The sequence below is a fragment of the Eschrichtius robustus genome, chromosome 2 (genome assembly GCF_028021215.1).
Source record: "Eschrichtius robustus isolate mEscRob2 chromosome 2, mEscRob2.pri, whole genome shotgun sequence".
NCBI lineage: Eukaryota > Metazoa > Chordata > Mammalia > Artiodactyla > Eschrichtiidae > Eschrichtius > Eschrichtius robustus.
The window spans coordinates 147,063,791-147,086,538 of NC_090825.1; the positions used below are offsets into that span (position 1 = coordinate 147,063,791).

General features: G+C 38.4%; 1 protein-coding gene across 7 annotated transcripts in view; it reads right to left on the reverse strand.

Moving 5' to 3' along the window:
* Positions 1-22,748, reverse strand: part of FBXW11 (F-box and WD repeat domain containing 11) — a 130,516-nt gene that overhangs the window by 18,496 nt on the left and 89,272 nt on the right. For 6 of the 7 annotated variants that reach the window (XM_068536351.1, XM_068536355.1, XM_068536356.1 and 3 more), the window contains 4 exons: positions 13,899-14,085; positions 12,937-13,027; positions 5,273-5,410; positions 525-643 (listed from right to left, as the gene is read on the reverse strand). In XM_068536351.1, coding sequence (XP_068392452.1) covers positions 525-643; positions 5,273-5,410; positions 12,937-13,027; positions 13,899-14,085 — 535 coding nt within the window. The remainder of the gene's footprint in view (positions 1-524; positions 644-5,272; positions 5,411-12,936; positions 13,028-13,898; positions 14,086-22,748) is intronic. The other variant, XM_068536354.1, reaches the window with a different exon arrangement.

Here is a 22,748-nt window from a genome sequence, read left to right on the forward strand (position 1 = left end):
ATTCGCCTCTCTGGCCTCCATTCCCCAATACCACATCTATAAAAAAGAAGATACTACTTACCTTAGAGAGGTTGATGTGAGAATTCAATAGAATAACATTATACAAAATATCGGGCACATTATTTGTGTCCCTCACAAAGTGCTGCAAATCTCTGCTCCTGATTCTTTTGGTATTTGTAGGTTAGTGTCCACCACACTCCTAGAACACCTGCTTCCTTCCTCTCTCCTCTAGAGCGTGGTCTCCCACGAGAAAGCTACCCTGATACTATTAGGTACTGTGCTTTTACAGGAAGGCATGTTGTGTTGCCATCTCTAGAATGTATGGTAATGGGAATAGGACCTACTTAACAAAAGTTGGCTTTTCTGCCTACTTTGTGCAAATGTACCTACACCAGAAGTGGTTTTGAAATATAGCATACAAAAACATATACAGAGCATGTGTGTACTTTATCACAGAAGAGGAGGTGAATCTGTCTCCTTGTGGAAGGTATACAAGTTCAGGCCAGTGAAAGCAAATCACTCACCTCACTGTAGAGTCAGAAGAGCCAGTCACAATGACACGTTCATCATACTGGAGACAAAGGACAGAGCCAGTGTGTCCCGTTAACACTTTCAAACATTCCAAGCTGGTTTTATCCCAAATCTATTGAGACAAAATCAAACACAAACAGTAATTTAGTATATCACATTCTGATAAATGTTTTTATCGTACCTTATTTTCTGAATCGTAAAACAAAACAAAGCTGTGTTACAGTAAATAAGAGCAGTAAACATCAAACAGGTGGTAAATGACAAGAGGGGAAGAAGAGGCAATACTGAATAACTTCCAGAATAGATATACTACTTTGTTTACTTTGTCCCCATAACTACTGTGCCCATTATACTTAACAGCTTTATAAAGAGAATTTTTAAATAAACTCTGTGAAAAGAGTTGGCTCACCCTCTGGAAAACAATGTGACAGTATCTATTAAGAGCCTCTAAAAATGCATACCTCTTAACCCATTACATTTGTTTACGAAAGTTTAAAAATGAAAAATGTTCAGCATCTCAGAATAACTTCAAAGTAAATTATGAAGAGTTTTTAATGAGAAAACACACTGCTTTATTATAGTTACTTTTTTAAAAAAAATCAGAATAAAAGTCATCTCTATAGTGACATAAACATTATGTATATTAAAAAAAAAAAAGATTAAAAGGAAGTAAAATGTTGATAGTTGGCTTTGTACTCTGAATGCCGTTTTTCTCCTCTCTTTTGATCTTTCCAGTGTTTTCCAAGTTTTCAATAATGTCCCAAAATAATGGGGGGATGGAAAGTGATTTTTTTCAAGGCCTGTTTTGTTAAAAATAGAGTCTATGGAACTATTTCTTCCCTTGTAAAAATACTATCATAATTTGCAGTGTCCCTAACGTTTACTACAAATGGCCAAGATATTACAAGCACTACAGACAGTTAAGTGTCCTTCTATATTAGTAAGGCTTGCTTCTAATTTCTGACCTAGTAGAACCACAGCTATTTTGAAAGTGTGAGCTGATCAAGGACTGAAGCAGAACGAAGTACAGAAAGTTTCCAACCATTGGTCTAGATGAGCTCCCTAAAGCCTATTTCTGCTCCATTGTTCCGTGTCTTATAAATCAAGTGTAGGCCTAATTTAGGCATGGGTGTGCCTCTATTAAGAGAATTCTTTAGAAACATCCAGTGTAAGTGAAATGCAAGCCCATGGCCAGCCCATGCTTTGACAAGGTCATTATAAACCATTCTTACCTACTCCTTAAAGGAGAACTGCCAAAATTAAATAATAACACTCTTTCAAGAGCGTATTTGTGGCCACAGGTTAGGACTATCAATAAGTATTACATAAAAATAGAGTTCTGTGGTCAAATATGTTTTCAAAGTTGGAAAACTCTGGGTGTCTCTCCTGTATGTCTTCTCAGAGCCTTTATATGCTACTGTAACCTGTAAATTTCTAAGAAAGGGATACAGCATGCAGTGTTTTCTAAATTTCTTTGAAGGGAATTACTCTTCAAAGCAATATCCTTTGGATTCACATCCACAGAATACCTTTTGGGAAACACTATAATACATATAGGAAACCAACAAAACAGTTTCTTTATATTCTATAATTCAGTGATTTTTTTGCCCTAGTTATTGGAATTATTGAAATTCCACTATTTTATAAAACAAAAAACACACAAGCAAAAATACCTTTTAACTCACCCAAAGTAAAACAACATAGAAAACCAGGCCAAGGGCAGAAAGCCCACTACAACCTATCTTCCCAGTTGATTGTAACTAAAAACTCTAGAAAAAAATACAAAAACAACTAGCTGAGGACTCTGAAAACTGTGAGGGGAAGGGCAGCCAGGAGAAAGCAAGTATTATATTGAATACATCGTAGCAAGGGCTAAGAGTTTGGAGACAGGATCCACATGGGGTGAGTTTACCATTCTTTCTGTTTTCTGTTTTCTCATTTCCTTCTTTTGTGGTCTTGACCCAAAGGCAGGTCCAGATCAAGGAACTGCACAGTGAAACAGCAGCACAGGCAGCTACAATCTGAGAAACTAGTCTTTCTGGACAGAAAGGCTGAAAAAGGAATCTTTGGGGACCAAAGAATGTGCAAAAGACCCTATTTTCTTTTTCTCTTTTCTCAAACGGCTTTGATCCAAAGGACAAGCCCAGTCACGGAGATGTACTGCAGAGCAGTGGAACAGGTAACTAAAATTCTAAAAGAAACCCCATTTTTCTGGCCAAAGGAAAAAAGCAAGGATCCTTGTGGGCTGTAGACACTTAGGGAAATCCAAAACAGGAAAGAGCTGGAAAAAAGAAAAAGGCTTCCCTAATTGTATATGAGAACCCACATAACACATGACTTGGGCTTGCTCTTAAGCAGTGCATGCACAGGACAGACTAAACCAGCAGCACAGCAAAGGCCGTAAAAAGCGCCCTGATATTTAAACTGAAGTCTCAGACTAAACTCTGAGTAGTGCAAGCCCAAGACAGACCCAAAGTAGCATGGCAAAAAGCAGAAAAGAGATTAGAACCAACCCCCCTAACGAGGTTGACCACCTGCTTAAAAAAATACTCACTCACACATATTCTCCAGAGGATTATTAACAGGATCCACAGACTTTACAATACAACATCCATAATGTACAAGATACAATCCAAAATTACTTGACATTCAAAAGCCAAGAAAAGTGATCAATCCTCAGGGGAACAGACAATCAACACATGACAAGCTAGAGATTACCCAAATGTTGTCATGGTCAAAGACTTCAAAGCAGTTGTTGTAACTATACTCCATGAAGTAAAGATAAACACGCTTGATATGAATGAAAAGAGAGAAGTTCTCAGTAGAGAAATAGAAACTATAAAATATAATATCTGAAATCTTAAAATTCACTTAATGGGGGAAAATAGCAGAATACAGATGAAAAACTCAGTCAACTTGAAGAGAGGCTAAGAGAGATTATCCAGAAAAGAGAGGGAAAAAAGACTGGAAAAAAGTAAGACAATATCAAAAGATCTAATATTTGTGTAATTAGAGTCTCAGAAGGAGAGGAGAAAGAAATTGGTGCAGAAACAAAATTGAATAAATAATGGCCCAAACTTCTGAAATTTGGTGAAAGACATAAATTTACAGATTCAAAAAGCTCAGTGAAAGAATTCTTAGATATGACATCAAAAGTATGAGGCATAAAGGAAAACACTGGCAAACTAGACTAGACAAGTTAAAATCTTCTGCTCTACTTAAGACATCATTGAGAAAGTGAAAAGACAAGTCACAGAATGGAAGAAAATATTTGCAAGACATATCTAAAAAAGGACTTGTATCCATAATATATAAAGAGCTCTCAAAACCCAATTAATATGAAAACAGAGAACCCATTTTAAAATTGTACAAAAGATCTGAATAGAAACTTCACCAATGAATATACAGATGGCAAATAAGCATGTGAAAAGATGCTCATTATCACTGATCACTGGAGAAACGTAACTTTAAACCAAAATGAGATATGTCTACATACCTATTCAAATGGCTAATATCCAAAAAAAAAGCCCTGAGACTACCAAGGGCTGACAAGGATGCAGAACAAAAGGAATTCTCATACATCGTTGATGGGAATGTAAAATGGTATAGCCACTTGAAAAAACAGCTTGGCCGTTTCTTCACAGGTAAAACGTACACTTACCATATGAGTTAGCAATCCCACTCCCAGGTTTTTATCCAAGTGAAGTGAAAACTTACGTTCTCGCAAAAATGTGCATGCATATGTTTACAGTGTCTTTATTCATAATTGTGAAAAACTGTAAACACAAATGTCCTTCAATAGGTAAATGGATAAACACACTGTGGTGTAACCATAAAGCAGAATGCTACTCACCAATAAAAAGGAACTAACTATTGTTATGTGCAACAATGTAGAAGAATCTCAAATGCACAATGCTAAGCATAAAAAGCCAGACTCAAAAGGCTACATACTGTGTGAGTCCATTTACAGGACATTCTTGAAAAGGCAAAATTATAGGGACAGAAAAAAAGATCAGTGGTTGTCAGGACCCGGGGTGGGGGGGGGAAATGGGTAAACGCAAAGCAGCAGGACAAAGGAATCTGGCGGATGACGGAACTATTCTGGATCTTGATAATAATTGTTATGGTTGCACAATTCTTTGTGCTTGTCAAAACTCACGGAACTTTACACCAAAAAGAGTGCATGTAAATTATAACTAAAAGTAAAATTATCCCACAATGTTTTCTTAAATATGAGAAAATAAGCTACAAACAATGTGAAACAAAATCTATTAGAGCCATTAAACATTAAACACAGAGAAATGATCCAGTTTATCTACTACTGAAAAGTCAATAAAAACAATATAAATTGCTCTATCATTCTTTTGTGTTATCAACTGAGCCTTTCACAGAAACCATAAAAGGTAGTGACTTTCATTTATATGCAAGTCAGCAACACTTTTACCAGCTAGCCAAGAAATCAAGAGCCCTGTGGATACTGAGATATTTTCTACTTGCACCTAAATACAGAATACAGAAAGTGAATGTGCTTAGAGAAGGGTAAGAAGCGAGAAAATCCAAGGGTCCAGTGTTAGTAGAGGGAAACGCTCTGGCTCCAGTTCTTTAGAACCACGCAGACAGCTGCCAAGATTGAGTGGAACAGATAAAAACCAACCAGGAGGAAATGGAGAGACTGTTACATCTAATGTCTAACACGTAACCACAGTTCTAAAAATAATACATACAAAATGCAGTCATTCACCTTAATAGAATTATCTCGAAGGCCACTGATAATTTTTTCATCATCATACTGTAAACAGTAGACACCTTTACTATTTTCAGAGCGGCACTGAATCCTCTGCAGGTTGTGTCGTCCACACCGCCAGTTAGATTCTATAGTCTAAGGGAAAAAGGAGGCAACAGATGAGTTTTTGTGAATCAACTATTCTATTAGGGTTCAGACTTTGGGGTTCCAGAAACAGCATACCACTGATACTCCATCTTGGTTTGCATAACTGTCTGTGGATAGGAATCACACTCTTTTCCAAGTAAGACATTAGCCCAACAGTATTTTTCCTCAAATGTTCCCTGCCCATCTGGCAACTGTCACAGGATTTCCAATGAGTTTGGGTTGGGTTTGAAAAAAATGGCCTAGACAGAATACAATACGTTTAAAGAATGCCATTTGTACCCAAAACATACAAATAAATAGTAACTCATTGGGTCACTCTCTAATGCCAGTTTAAATATCTGGCAGAAGACCACCACTAACATTAAGCATATACTAACAATCCGTGCAGCCATCCAGAGCACCGATCGTCCTGATCATTGAGAAAAGATACTGACAACTACTACCTGCCAACTACTATAGAAAGAATTTTATTATCCATTTTTAATCTTCTACCAGACTGAAGCTCCTTTAGGATAAGAATGGCACATTTCAGCCCTGGATTCTCATTCTTTCATCATTCATACAACACTTACTGAGATGTTAGTATATTCCAGGTACTGACTGTGCCAGGCACGAGGATGAAAAGACTGACAGGAAGCATACTGCTTTCAAAGGATGCAACTGCAATACACAGGCACGCAGTAACTGGAATTGGATATACTCTAATCATATGTTTATTTGGTTAAATGATCCACACATTAACCTTGGAAGGAAGTTCTCCTTACTTCCCTTTTACAAACAAGGAAACAAGAGTTTAACTTGCCTGAGGCCACAAAACTAGTAACTGGATGAGTTGGAAATCACACCCAGTTCTTCCTGACTCTGAGCCCATGCTTTTTCTACTAAAATATGCAGTGTCTACAAAGAAAGTGTAGCCCTAGCTACTGTGGCAGGGAACACATAAAAAGATCAGTAACAACTCCAGATAAAATATCAGTGCCAAATTGAGTGATTAAAAACCGTAAGCGCTGCAGGACTAAAGGGATCTTAAACAGTGCGATAGCCTGAGACCAGTGGGCAAAGTTTAAAGAGGAAGTGGGTCATGCCCAGAGCACTAGAAGACCTAACCTTTGGTTGTGGATGTCAAGGATTTTCAGGATCAAAAGATACACTAAGAATAACCAAAGTATAAATTCCTGATCCTTGAATTTAGGGGACAATAGGGACTACAATTGGCTATACCTGAGAGTTCAGGATCTAGTTCAAAAGACATATCTGAGTAGCTAATTATCTGAGTAGCTAAAAGTTTAATTAGTTGCTTTAGTGAAGAAAGGAGATAAATCTCATCTTTATTCACAATAAGCACTTAATTACTGGTTCTGCTGACATCTAACAAACCATGTTTCCTCTTATTTTGAAGGCAACATGCTTCTGTATGCTCTAAAATGTTAAAATTTACTGAATGTTATGCCAGGTACCCACGCTTCCATAACACTATGCTATGTGTTTTATATAGTTTACAGTTAATTTAATCATCACAATTCTGAAGCCAAAATTATTGTCCTCATTTTACAGAAAAAGAAATGGAGGATTGGAGACACTGATACATGTATACTTAAACAGGAAACGGTTTCCTCATTTGTGGCCTCAGTACTTAGCACAGGAGCCTGGAAATATAAGCTCTGCCCTCAAAAAGTTCCCATACATAGCCTTGAGAGAGGGCAGGATCACATATTTCCAACATCCAGGGGATGCAAAGAGGTGCCATGGAGGTGCCATGAGCGAGAGATAGCTCATCTGTCCCTCTGCTACCAAATCAGAGCTTCTTAGCCAGCATCGCCATCTCTACTGAGTTTGTAAAATGTCAGACATAGAACCACATTTCAGAAACAAAAAATCAAACAAACAACAAAACAAAAACAAAAATTTACCCCACTGTGGCTACCGCTACCAAGGTAGACAACAGATATGTCTGTAAGCAACTTTTTAAAAAGGGATTCAGAATATAAAGAATTTCTTAAATTGAACTCAATGTTTGGAATCATTTAGAGAAATAATGTATTTTTAGAGAGTGACTGAGCCACATCAGCATGCTAATAAGCATACCAGGAAAATGCTGACTTAGGAGGCAGGCCTACTGGTAACAAGTCTTATTCATGGCCAGTGATCCTGGCAGTGGTTACCAACGTTCAGGCTACACCCTGGGGGCCCAGAAGGTTGCTGCTAAATGTGACTCCACATAAACCCAAAGTATTACAAAGGCGAATACATAACCTGTCTTGTCAATATATATGGTGTTATTTTCAAAATTCATATCGTTGTTCTTAGTTTTAAAACATACACAATTGCTTTAAAATATTATTGAATCAGTAAGCAGCTTTGCTACTCTGTATAATATTTCAATGAATAGAAAAAGCACATTTATTTACTATCACATGGGAGCTTGAAAAAAATTTTTTTAACTTTCGTATGGGAATCCCCATACCAAAAAGAATTTCCTACATGCTCTCCCACTACTCTAAAATGTTTTTGAGAACCAAGAGACTTGGTTATAATCTACTACTGTACCTAAAGCCCTGAGGACACAGCAGAGAGAAGCTGGGTAAGGCAACACGATCAGCCTGTGATACACCCATCCCCTAAGGTGTCTGGACAGAGAACACTACCCAAAATAAAAGGCCAAGCCATACCCTCTATCTCCAGCCCTTAAACAAGAGCCAGAGGTCAGGACCTCTCAAAAGCTCTGCTAGATAACAGGCTTTCATTCTAAGTCACGTAGAATTTAGGAAATGGCTTAGCTTCTCAACACTTAGAACGAGCCTACTTTCTAAAATACATTTCTGAATTTTAAAAGAAAAAGGCTTACCAAATCATTTTTGATGGGTCATTTTAGGAAGTTCCCATCTAGGGCTGTTTTAAAAATTATTAGGTTCCTGAATCCCAAAACAGGTATAGTTTGTTTCAAAACGCCAGGAAAGGGACACTAAATGAGATCAGGGAGCTGACTACTTTGTTACACACCAACCGGGTGTAATTCCTAAGACTTCACTCTTCTCAATTCTCAAGGCCACCCACAAAAGAAAGCAACACTTCCTGCTGACTGTGCCTGCCCAAAATACTACCTACCACCATATTTGACGATGTCAACTGGCTTATATAAGCCAGGACTTTTTCAGAAAAACTAGACCTTTAAAAATGGAAGGCAGCCCATTGTAGTAGAAAATACCTAGGTCAATTAGCAGCTTTAGCAAATGACTTGGACTGTTTGAGTTGCAGTCTCCTCCTCTGTAAAAGATAATATATACTTTCTCAAATCTGTTGGAAGGATCAAATGAGATTACGTACATACAGTGCTTATCACAGTGCCTACAAACGGTAGCAGTGACGCTCTTTCTCATTTGTGGAGAACACTGACCAAAAGGAGTAGGCTGTGACCAAAAAAAATCTCACCAAATTGCCGGGAACTGTTGTCTCAGTCTAGGCTGATCTTCAATGCTGATAGCCCTGAGCCCTCCCCAACCATTCCCAGGAAGGGGCTCAGCCTGCAAATGCAATTCAACAATCATCTTAACTTCAGCAGTAGGAATACAGGGCATACACAGGTGCACCTCTTTAATGATGCAGATACCTGCCATTTCACTTAGACATCATGTGGTGTGGCTACTGTAGAGGAATATTTCATGTTTTTGAGAACTTGTAAAATCCCCTTACCCTGTGCAAATTTTCAAAATACTGGGAAAGTAGCCATGATACACAGAGTATACAGCAGCATTTAAATTGGCAATAGAGTGAAAACAGATGTCTGAGTATGAAGGAATAACATTATTTTTAGAAGCCTAAACACAACTGGGTGGGTGGGCAAATTTCAGCATTTTCTGGTTAGGACAATGTTAATATCAAGTTTGCAAACCACAAAAAAGCTCCCCACTTTCCCTAAATAAAATGTGGTTTATTAAAAGGTGCGATACAACACACCATCATTTTACTACTGGTCTGTTCCGAGGAGAGTGCTTCAAAGGCTTTAATCCAGTGAATAAAAAAAGGAAAAAGGTATATTACATGAAAGAGTTTGCCACTACTCTGAGATGGCAAAAGAGAAAAATCCAAGTTCAGGACATCAGAACTCTGACTGCTCGAGTCTATTATAACAACTCCCATCTCTCTGTTGAGGGACATCTGAGGGCATGGTAGGGCGAAAAGAGCATGGACTTTGGACTAAGAGTCTCAGTTTTGACAATTTGAGGACTAAATTAAATTACTGTGGCAAAGTACCTAACAGTAACCTCATCATTAATAATAATGATGATGATGATGATAATAACAATTAAGACTCGAGATAGCAAAGGAAATATGGCTGCTTCTTTTAGGACTGTGCCTCGGGTTTTCCAGGAATTCCTTCTCAATTCAGAGGCACTCTAAATTCTCTCCCTCCCACCCTAGCCCCTCTCCTTCTCCCTCCCCCTGTGTGTGTATGTGTGTGTGTATGGCAAGAGCACCCATGAGAGATGAACCTTTGCAGAGAACTAAGAATTCTTATTCTCTCCAGACTTCATTTCTCACAGTCTCATTTCCTGAATGATAGGGGTTGACCACACTAAGCCAGGTTCGCTACTTTTTTCTTAAACATTAGCCAATTTCTGTCAGGTCAATGTGGAAGGGCAATGTCATCTGCTTGTCAGAGCCAAATACGGGAATGGATAGATGACAGGAGCCAGCACATGAACTGGAGCTGTCAAGGTAGAGCAAGAAGGATAGAAAGCAAAAGGTGCTGTGAACTGGCAACCCTGCAAAGCATATGGGAAAAAACACAAGAGACTCCAAGGCTGTGTATGGGCAACCAGGGAGAGGGACAAAAACATCCACTTGATGTTCAGGGTGTAATTTATCTTTTAGCAATAGGCTTAAAACCCTATAAAGCACTACCTTTGCCGTAACTGGACTAAAACAAGGCCAACTAATCTTATCTTAACTCATACGCTTTTTTCAACTAAGAGTAAAGGACACTGAGTTTTCACGCAATTGGACAAAGATGAGAAGATCACCTTGAAACGTCTGTAGGCATTTAACAACATACCTCTTTCTCCTTCTCTTCTGGAATTTTCTACTTTGAAAATGACAAACAACAACACTAAGCCTAGAGCTGGCCAGACCTCAGTTAAAATCCCTTCTCTTCTACTTAACTATGTAGGAAGTTCTAAAATTTCTCTTAGTCTCAGTTTCCCCTCCTTACAGATGAGGATGACAGGTAGCTTGTTGTAAGAATTAAATGCAATTAATAATCTATGTAAGTCACACAACATGGTTCATGAGTATACTGCAAGGGCTCAAAAGAGAGTACTTGTAATTATTATAGTCTGCTTGTGAGGGTTTTGTACCAGGCACATGGGTAACAGCCAAGCCTGTGAGTCTCTCATTTGTTTGACCCACGGATCACTGACACAACTCTCTGCTTTGTGTGTCTACTCAGGACAGAATAAAACACACTCACAAAACAGAGGTAAAGAACTCTATTTTGATGAAATACCAGTGATCTATAGCACACAAAAAGTTGCATTAAGTGCAGAAGAATATAAGGTTGATCACAGACTCAACTACTCACTGGCTGTATGATCATGGGCAAGCTATTTAACCTGGGTGAGCCTCAGGTTCCTCAATTTTAAATATGGACAGGGCCTACCTTTCAAGTATTGTCCAGAGTGTTAAATGAGAAAATGCATTATAAAATGCTGAAAGTATCTAGGACAAGTAAACACTCTATACGTGGTACATTATTTTTATTATTATTACTATGAGTGAAAGTACCAAAGTATAAAACATCATCCCTTAAACTAAGAGATCTAGCCCACAAAAATCTGGAGGAGACTCTTGTGGCCAACCAGTGGGTTTTCCTAAACCACACTTTAAGAACCACTGGGTAGACCACCATGATAAAGAGGGGTTGTGTCAAAAAGGGTTTTCCCCCATAGCTCTATTTTCCCTCACATCTGCCTCTTCCTAACTTTAAAATATTATTTCAGCCTGAGGAAATGGTTATGTTAGGTGGTGTCACATACTGTCATGCCATAGAAAACTGAGTTCATACTGTCGATTATAACAGTACTAATGGGAATTAAATAAAATAATATATGTCACCAAATCTTCAACCTGATCAAAGTTCTTCCAGAGTTCCTATTTATTAATGATTGACCTTAGACATCATCCTTCTTATAATAAAGGACTTGCTGAAATTATTCAAGGAAATGTGGAGATACTTTATAAAGAATAGTTGGGAGGAAAAAAGTAACAAGTAATATAGTTTCTAAGATCTATGCATAAGCAGTGTCTTAGTAAAACTACATGGGGTAAAAGACAATCCCTCTAACCTGAAACACACATACACAAAACTAAGGTTCAAGTTAACACTATGTTTCAGCTACTAAAACTGTAGGAGCAATTTATTCTAAGTTTTGAACTGCCAGTGGATCAATTAATTCCTAAACTTTAGGATTTGTATGGCAGAAGTTTTAAATCATTTAACCTTCCCTAAAAGGTTACTTTATAGCTCATTTTAGGGAACAGAATACTCAAGATAATGGCTTGCATTTGAAATAATGATATTCCAGTCATATTCAGATTTACTGTTAACAAAGCGATTCCATTAGTTCACATCTGCCTTACAAAGAAGGCAGCGAGGAGGGGCCTCAAAAAAAAGCACATGTTTCTCCATTAATGAATTTTGGCACAATAACTTTTATGGCTATCACCTGGGGGTGAGGATTACCTCATGTTTGGGAAACTGAGTATAACTTTATGGGTGATACAGCATTGCCTAGCAAAGGCTGAACTTTTTTGCCAAGGAGGAAATAGTGAAGTAACCAAGACCTGCCAAGAACACATGTGAAAGAGTTAATCAGAAATGCCTGTGCATGTCTTTCTTGGTTCAAGGAAAAGGGCTAAATAATAAAACTGAACTAATTAGAACACATGAACAATATCAAACATCTCCAATGTTTCTCATCAAGTTCACAGAGTTTTACTGGTCTGGGGAAGTTACACTCAAATCCAAAATGGTCCACGAGCATAATTTGCTCTATAAAGGCCACTTAACTATTGCTTAGAATCATATTTGAGTCCTTTTAATGAAAAAGTATGGGAAATGTACAGAGGAAACTGAGACTGTGCCTTCTCTAGTTCTCTAGAGATGGCTCAAAAAATGTAAAACTATGCTTACCTGAAAAATTGGGCCTTGGATTTAGGAAATTTCATCAAATTAAAATAAAAAGTTAATTTTGGATTAAGGTTTTAATTAACTGGTAGCCTTGCAGAAGCATTTCATGTTTTAGAAAAGTTAGATTATTTTTTTACAAAAAGGCACTATCTACTCTGAAGGATAGCTGCAGATTACACATTGATTGTGACATAATTGCGTAAGACTTCAACTTAAAAAAAAAAACAACAGTTCTATGATTTTAGAACTAGACAACTAAGAACACTAAGACAACAAAGTTGAGAACAAGACACACAGAGCCCATAAAACAGATAAATCATAAAATTACCTCTATATCCTGGATAATCTTTGGGTATAATGACCTATAAAATGAATTGGGAGGGCCATCTGTTGGTCTGTTTTTAAACAGGTACTGATCCCTGGCAAATAAAAACAAACAGATGTTACATTTTTGCGCATAAAAGGGTGAATTTTATTTAAACATGGTGGTTACAAAGATGTATCTTTCAAGTCTTTTGACTTGCATTGAGCTTTAACAGTTCAAAAGCAGGATTTCTGACAATTAAGTGTACATGTTAGGCACAAGTTTACTTCAACTTACAGTTCTTTAGCATGATCCTAACCTTTCATTTTCTGACTACCCAACACAATAATCTAGCCTTTCATTCTACAGTTCAATAAAAAGTGTTAATGTAGCTTTGTGAAAAAGCTAACTGAGTACATAACTAACTATTCCCCAGAAAGAAAGCACAGCCCTAACCATCACTCACACCACCACCTATCTGTCCTAGCTGTGGCACTCTCTTTCTCTGTGCTGTCAGGGTACTGACATGTACAGAGCTATAAAGCTGTATTTCAGATAACAGGTTGTCTCTGAAAAATCCTGCCTGCTGTACCTTCCATCTTCAACCAGGATCAATATCTAAGAGCAAAATGGCATTATTTGACTTTCTCATATTTTCCTTTTTCTTATCTATCTTTTTGGTAATGGTGTCATCACCTAAGGAAAATGTGAAAGGAAAAGCATAAACACATAGCTTTGAAAAGCCAAATTGCTCAAACTGTACAATACACCTTAACAGTTAATAAATATAAAGGAAATATGCATTTCAGAAGGGGTTATTCTAACAGCTTTAACTTTTTTTCCCCCCAACTCTTGACTACTCATCTTTTCCCACTTGTTTAAAATAGGCCAACACATTTGGCAAGTATAATTGCATTTTTTAGTAATCAAACTGACCCTAGGTCAAATAAACTTTTTTCAAGGGAACAACCAACCTAAATACTTACCACCCTCTTCTTTCTGAAAGTCCCTTCCATAGAGGGTCAGTGCGGACCATTCGTTCAATCAGCTTCTTCCAAAGCATTCCTTCGGAGATCACTCGCTGCCATTCCTTACATACCAGCTCTGCTGCACACAGAGACCTGGCATCCAGGTAGGAAAGAATGTTTTCTGCTATGTGATCTAAACCTTGCTCTACAAAATAGAAAAGGCAATGAAGGAATAGGAAGGGAGATGGAAATGTATCAGTTACCATTTCCTTAAAGATAAGAGGAACAAAGAAATCCTGAACCAGGAAACATACCTGAGTAATATCAAAAGCTCTTCAGATATACAAGTGCATGAGTACATAAACATATACACTTCTTTTTGGTTCTGATTTTTTAAGATAAAACAATTGATGGCGCCAGTTCCTGTGTGTAAAAGCCAACCCTGGACAGTTCTATATTTGTCAGATATTATAATAAATGATTTCTTTTCATTTTCTTTTACATAACTCTATGGGGTAACGACACCCCGAATTTTACAGACGAGGCAGAAAGACGTAAAAGGATTCAAGGTTTTACAATTATAGGGTAGTGAAGCCAAGACTGGACTCCGATCTCTTGCTCCAAAGTCTGCATTCTTTCCCCTCTGATTTACTGTTTCTCGTAACAAATCATCCTATTAATACATGACCTATGTGAATCCCTTGGGGCTAAGGAGACCAAAAGGTGAGAAACACTGACTTACCTGAAAAAGTTTACGAAAAGTTAAACGACAATCCAAGAATTAAGTCAGGTGCACTTAGATGTATTTTTGTCAATCATTTCTCCATCTCCTTATGGAGGTAAAATCCTCAAAACCATGAACCACATGCCTAAAAATTCTAGAACCTTAAGACGTTTATCCTACACAATGCAAGTATCCTCTCAAAGACAACCAAGATTCAGCCTTTGCCTGACATTCACAAAGGTAAGAAGATCACTATGGTCAATGCTGTTGCCACCTGTACACTCCCATCCTGTGGTTCTGGGCATGTCCTCTGCAACTACAAGAAATAAAGCTCATCCCCAGGCCTCCTCTGTGTTGGGGTGGGAACACTAAACACACAGTCGGAAAATTCCAATTTCAAGTCTAGGTTCACCACCTAGAACTTCTATGACATGAAACAAATACTTAATACTGAAACATCCCTGCCCCTTGGTTTTTTACCAAATAACATGGTAATGGCCAGTAACAACTGTCCTTTCTCACACTATCTGTATGAATCAAAAAAGTTTTACAGAAAGATTTTAAAGACAACAAAGTACCATTTGGGGTTAATATTTGCTCTCTTTTTCAAGATAAACAGAAGGAGTATAGTCATACTAACTTGGCAGGGTATAGGTAAATAGTTAAACTTTCAGAACCTCAATTTCCTCATCGGTATAAAACAGGGATAATAATCTCTGCCTTATTTTGAAAATATCACAATGAGATGATACATAAAAAATGCTTTACAAACTAAGGTTTTTTCCAACTCTAAGAATGACTATTTACACTGTTGATTATGGTTTACAGGCCCTTCATATACTAGTTCTACTCTATAGTAGGTCTAATACCCAAGTTATGATGTGATAATGAAGACTAACTACACTGGGACCACTATCTTTTCCTGCACATGTCATTATATTAAGAGTTAAGGCCGTCAAAGATTATATTGCCTTCATCTAACAGTCATATCACAGTAGACTCCTAAGATGGTAGTAAGCTGAATTAAAATCTTAGGCCCTTCCCCCAAAAACATCTATTAAAACAATTCCCCCTGGGCCTTCCCCGGTGGTCCAGTGGTTACGACACCGCGCTCCCACTGCAGGGGGCGCGGGTTCAATCCCTGGTTGGGGAGCTAGGATTCCGCATGCCGTGTGGCACGGCCAAAAAATTAAAAAAAAAACAAAACAAAAAACCCAAAAAACAATTCCCCTTAATTTCTGTATTTGTATGGGTAGTTTAGAAGGGGGAGGGCAGCTCACATGGAAGTCTACAGTTATCCTCTCTATAATTCACCTTCAAAGCTTTATCTGACCCTTCCATTTCAGTCTCTACAATTCTGATTCTGTCATACAGAAAAGTGGATATTCCACACCAGATCTGCATGGTGGGCAAATGCAGTAAGTCTTTATCCCAAGTTGCTGGCAAACATGTTAAATGGGTCAGAACCAAGGACAGCACCCGTGATTCTATATTTCCCTTCAAGCTATCATACACCCATTCATTAATACTCACAAGGTACCAACACTGAGCCACCAGTTCTAAATCACCTGGATTTTATACTACTATTATCCAGACCATATCTCTCTATTCAGTCCTCAAGGATATTTGGAGAAACTTTGCCCCATGAAGACACTACCATCTTTATTTATACCATGTTTCTGACTTGCTAGTCTCATAACTTGATCCAAAAAGGAAATCAAGTGAATTTGGTATGGTTACTCTCCATGTTTCCTTGCTGGTGCTTACTACATAAAGTTGGTATTGCAATTTTTTGTTTACAAGTTGGCACTAGCTGCTTTTTGTCACTTTTAAACATATATAACCCATGTTCATTATAGAAAAACTATAGAATGCATATAAGCAAATACCTTTAAATCCCTAAACCCCACCTCTCAGAGATAATGGCTTTTAACATTCTGTATACTATATCTCTCTAGGATTACACAATCCTACATAGTCTTTTCAACAGCTGATTAACTTTTGATAATCCATTTGAGAATTAGGCTAGAATGGAACATCAAATTCAATAGCCAATAGCTCCCAAATACACCTTCTCTAGTTCTCCCGTTCTTAAGACCAGGAAATCTGCTCATCAATCATCTCTGGGTACTATCATGCAGGATTACCAAACACAGTTGTACAAGCTGTACGTGCAAAATTGTACCCAGTAGCTCTGCCTACTGGTTTTCAATTACTTCTCAATGTTCCACAATTCTGAAAATCACAGCCTTAGGTTCTGTCACTATCCTGGCACACAACATTTTTAGCTCTACTTGTTATAGGAGCTATGTTAAAGACATCTTCATATCTTTCTTGGACTACAATTTTTCTGTCCTTTCTGGTTTTAAAACCATTATTCTTAGTGGGGAAATAAAAAAGGATAAGTTAAATGAGGAGTGAAAATATGCTGCTTCTTCCTATTACCACTACAGCATCTATTCCAAGTACACTGTCCCTTCATTCTTCATGCTCTTGCTCCAAACAGTTGATTATTTTATTTGTTTTTAACTCTCCCAAATTCCTTAACCATTTTGGACAATTTCACATTATTTGGGGCTTGGCCTTCTTGATACCATTTTCAAAGGTTCAGGCTACCTTTTTGTGTATCTCCATGCCCCTTTCTTCCATCTCCTGCCCAAGTGTATTTAAAATCAGGGAAATTCATGGATAATCACATGGGGTTCTGCTTGTGCCTATCCACTGATAGGATTAGCAAATTATTAATCAGAACTTTAAATTTCAGAATCTCTCTACCATCTTTAATCATATTTTCTTTTACAGTCTCTGGCCATGGCCTAATAAACTTAGCTCTTCTCTGAATTCTTCTAATTCTGGGGTACTTATCTGACTATCTTCTAGTTTCTACACTTAATATGAGAACACAGTCACTTTCCAAGGTTTATGTTAATTCTAATCACTAACCAAATCCTCCTAATTGGTTATAAATACACCCCTAACCAATTCCCCTCTCAAATCCTCTGCTGAGAGAGGAAATGAACAGACAAGAACACATTATATAGCTGTCTTTTCAGGCCTCAGTGGCTGTCACATCCCCATGGTCTATATATGAACTGGGAAAGCTGCATCCAAATCCTCCACCTGGCTGGGCAGTCTATGAGCTGGTTCTCAGAAGCCTGTGTGGTTATACTTGAATCACTTAGGGTTACTGATCTGAGAAACAACAGCAGCAGAAACAGCTTCCTAAATATCCTCCTGATCCACTGAATCAGAATCTCTAGATGGTGGGGCCCAGGAATCTGTATTCTTAAGAATTACTACCAGATAATTCTGACATGCTGGGAACTACTGCTTCATAGCAATAATATCCCTTTTAGTCCTCACTGATTTCCCGTCACCTCAATATCTCACACCACTGGGCTATCAATGAGATTCTGCATAAAGAAGCTCATTATTAGACAGGTACTTCCTACTCTTTCAAATGCCACTGGTCCAATTCGGCAACATCTCAGTGAAATCCATGAGATTTGATTTATTTCCTTTTGGTAATACTTTAAATTCACTTCATCCTTCTAGGGGGCAGCATGTTTTAGTCTCTCGGAAAATGCACTGGCTATAGAGCCATATAATCTGGGTTGAAGCAAATCGGTTTTCCTTTTTGGATCTCAGTCTTCCATAAAATAGGAATGATATTAAAAGCCTAAGAAGGATCATCTCGTATAATCTGCAATGATAACCCTCTGAGATAGGCTATATAAATAGCCTCATTTTATAGAGAAGGAACTTCTTAATCTTGTTGGAAAGGTTAATAAGGGGAGGTTATTCAGGAGCCAGATACAGAGCAGGTACTCGATAAATGTCAGTCTCTCTTCTTCCCTCTTCCAGAAATCACTTTAGCTGATACCACTGGTCAAGGAAGCTAAGCAGTAGTCCCCTTCCTTGTTACTTTCTGCAGAGAAAATCTGACACACCTCCCCTAGCAAATCGCTAATTCCTCACTAATAGCTTGGAGTAAGTCTCATACCCCTTAAATATTTAAAGAAGAATAGGAATCACACAACCTCTATTTTGGGCACCTTGGAGTAGCTAGCCCCAGGAGCCATGCAGACCTTATAACTTTCTGGTTTCAAGACTATTCAGAACAAAGAGGTTACTGAATAAGGTGGTCCATTTGCCTGGGCTAGAAAGTGCTCTGAGGTGTTAAAGCTAAGCATTTTCTTAAGTATCAATATCTGGCTCTCATTTACTCAATGGTGCTGAGACGCCCCCATCTCCTGCCACCCCCCTTCCCAAGGCAATAAGAGGACACATTATGGCCTCAGAAAATGAGTCCAGAATACTGCACACACAGTGCTGAAGAAGTGCTGCTGTTGCTAATTATAGGCACCAGATGAAGGTCTGGAAATTTTTCAATAATAAATTAAAACAATTAAAAGGCAAAATTTTCAAAGCTCAATATGTAAATAACATTGTACCAAAATGAAACTCAAATGTGTAATGTCAGTTCAATGCCCTTGACTATAGCCAGTTTTAAGACAGCTGCTTAGATCATACAATTACAGAAACTTTTATTATTTTAGAAACACATTTCAAAGAGCAGCTGCACAGAAATTTCCTTCCCCACCCACCCCTGCTGTCCCTTCCCCCTCCCTAGTCACAGATCTAGTGGTAAAATCTGAAGTTAGAAACTTTCTTTCCTGACAGCAATAGTCTGTCAGTGGATGCCTTTAACTTGGAATATACTGACCTAAGGATTCAGACACAAATGCTCAGGTCACAAAGTCCAACATTTTGTTATGCCAACAAAGTGGCACACACACCTACCTAAATGATGTCAGGATGAATCAATTCGGAAATCAGTGGGTGAATAATTAAAACTTCCTGGCAATAAATCATATTGCAGGTGCTTCCTGCCTCTCTGGGCTTTTTTTTTTTTTAACTGCCATCCTCAGAATACCCACCAGATGCTAGGCATATTATATACACTGTCTTTAATCTTCACAATATCCTATAAACTATTATTATCATTCCCACACAGATAAGGAAACTGAGGATCCAAAAAGTGAGCTCACATAACTATTAGGTGCAGGGGCTGGGATTCAAATGGAGGGGCTGTCAAATCCAACATCCATCATCTTTCCACTCTGTCATGCTGGATCTCTGGCCCTGCATCCAGCCTAAAGCCTACACTCTGGTTCTTCCACATCTCCCAAGACCTCTGATCTAATCTCTGTCACATTCACAGTCCATAATGGTTTATCATCCTCACTTGAGGATGAGACAAAAGAATAAACCATGGCCAGGAAGGTAAGTGTTTTTAAAATTCTTAATTGCTCAGACACCTCACCAAACAGATCACCAATGCTTATCGTCCTTCTTGAAGTACAATCTGTCTCTACTTCAAATGGTATAAATTTTCCCTTTAACAACAGTTCTTACAAACCACAAACTTAGCCTGCAGAAATTGACATTGCAGACTAAACATTTACCATGATTTTTAGAAAAGCATATCATAATTATCACTTTTTCCACTGAACCAAAAGGAGCCAGAGACCACAAACATTTTCCATTTTCCCTATACTGACAGGTACGATATTCACAGTAAGCATTAAAAAGTCAAAACTATAGACCGTTTTTATAGAATTAATGGTTTTCACAATCAAAAGAAGTCTTAAGTAGACTGTCAATTTCAACAAAGTAAAAATTCAAACTAAGGATCATCTACAGTAAAAGTTAAACACCAAACCAGGATAATGATTAGTAAGTTGCTCCACACATTATTAAATCTAAGTATGAACAAACACATGGACCTGTTTCTCCCCTAATGCTCTTAAGGCAAGATCTGTGCTAAGGAACTAATGCCAGATTTAATCCAAGTCTACTAGACACTAACTAACACAATCAACTTGGCCAGCTTGTCCCCAGCTATTAGATTCATATGTATGATATATACTGACATATGTATATATGTTCAGATCAAATCCTGTTAAAACAAATAGCATTTTAACAAAAATATTTCCATGTCCCAGCCAATGGTCCGTTCATTTCATGTAATACTCGATACCACAAAATTCCACTTTAACAGAGATATGGACAATGCCTTAAAATTCGCTGTAATGAAAACTGAATTGTATGCAATTATACTAACCATATTTATATACATAACACATGTTCATCTGTTCTGTCTCTTCTCCAATTCTGTACACTCCCCAAGAGAAGGGGTTGCCTCTGAACTATACTCTGCAAATCAAGAGAACTACAACAGTGCCACCTCGTGGATATTCTGTAAATATAAGTTGAGTTCCCTGGTGCTCTAAAATGTTTGAGAGGCAAATTATAGGGAAAAAATAAAAATAAACCAAAACAACAGAAAGCAAACAGAATGGATTTGCCTCAAAAAATGGGAGCATAGTTTCATTTATTTAAAAGCACTTAAGAGGAACAAGTATAATCGTCAACTTTAAAAACTACCCTGTCTTTTCTTGGTGTGAAATGTAGCATGAGTCAGTAGAAAGCCTTGGATGAGGGGGGTTCTGAGTTCTGGGCTGCACATACAGAGGAGCTGCAGCACATGCGCACTCATCTTACTCAAATTCACCTATAATTCTCTCTCTTATGCAATTAGAAGCATAGCTCTTCTCTCCCACTCTCTCTCTCTTATAATTAAAAGTAAATTTTGCTGAATTGGGGTGTAAACCATGTAGTCTATACTTGAGGCCAGTTTAAGGCACTGTCCAGAGTAATCTTAACTGGAAGTGATTTCAGCTTTTGCACCAACCCCCGCCATCACCCGCAAAATCACAATAACCAAGATGTACGATCTTAGGCATTTCACCCAATTCTCTGATCCTTGGCTTCATAATCTACCCAATGAGAAACAGCACTAAGTGACGGCTAAGATCCCTTTCAGCAATTAAATACTACGATTCTAGAAAAAGAGGGTTCATGTTTTGCTTTTCTAGAAATACTAATTCAAAAAATGAGGAAAATAATGCTACATCTCAGCATAAAAAGAACAGTAGGGTCAAAATTTTCTAAGCTAACTCTCAAATATCCTTAAAACACTCCCTTTGTAGAAAGTAAACTTACAAGTTCTAGAAGAGGGATTAGGAATCAGAGGCTGGCATGTCACTTTGCAGCCCCAGGTTTCAGGCCTGAGGCATGAGCCCAGGTCCTGTCTACTGTGGAAACACTTAGACTATGGAGTCGTGATGCACTGTAAATCACAGACAGGCTAAGAGAGAAGCTACTCTTTGAGGAGCCATCCAGAAGCTCTGAAAAAAGGGTAGGGCTGGTGGCAATGCTACTGGTTTATCCCTGGCTATTTCTAGGCATACCCGGGCACAGCAGCTGTAACCTCCAGGTTACCCTGACCACGTTAGAGGAGAATGTTCTGGCCAGCAGTCTCACATTCTCTTCAAGAGTGAAATCTCTCTATGTTACCTAGACACACTTAAAATAAAAAATTTAAAAAAGAACACAGAGAGAAAAGAATTAACGAGTGACCAAAAATCAAAGAGGGGGACTTCCCTGGTGGCGCAGTGGTTAAGAATCCATCTGCCAATGCAGGGGACACAGGTTCAATCCCTGGTCTGGGAAGATCCCACATGCCACGGAGAAACTAAGCCCGTGCGCCACAACTACTGAGCCTGCGCTCTAGAGCCCGTGAGCCACAACTGCTGAGCCCGCGTGCCACAACTACTGAAGCCCACGCGCCTAGAGCCTGTGCTCTGCAACAAGAGAAGCCACCGCAATGAGAAGCCCGTGCACCGCAACGAAGAGTAGCCCCTGCTCGCCACAACTAGAGAAAGCCCGCACGCAGCAACGAAGACCCAACGCAGCCAAAAATAAATAAATAAATAACTTAAAAAAAAAATCAAAGGGGGATGAACAGGCAGAGCACAGCAGGTTTTTAGAGCAGTGAAACTGTTCTGTGTGACGCTATAATGGTAGATACATGTCACTATTCATTTGTCAAAAGCCACAGAATGTACAACACCAAGAGTGAACCTTAAAGTATGTACTTTGAGTGATAGTGATGTGTCAGTGTAGGTTCATGTACTGTAACAAATGTACCACTCTAGTGTAGGATGTTGATAGCAGGGAGGCTGTGCTGGGGGTTGTTGTGGGTCGGGGGGAGGATATAGAAACTGTACGTTCTGCCC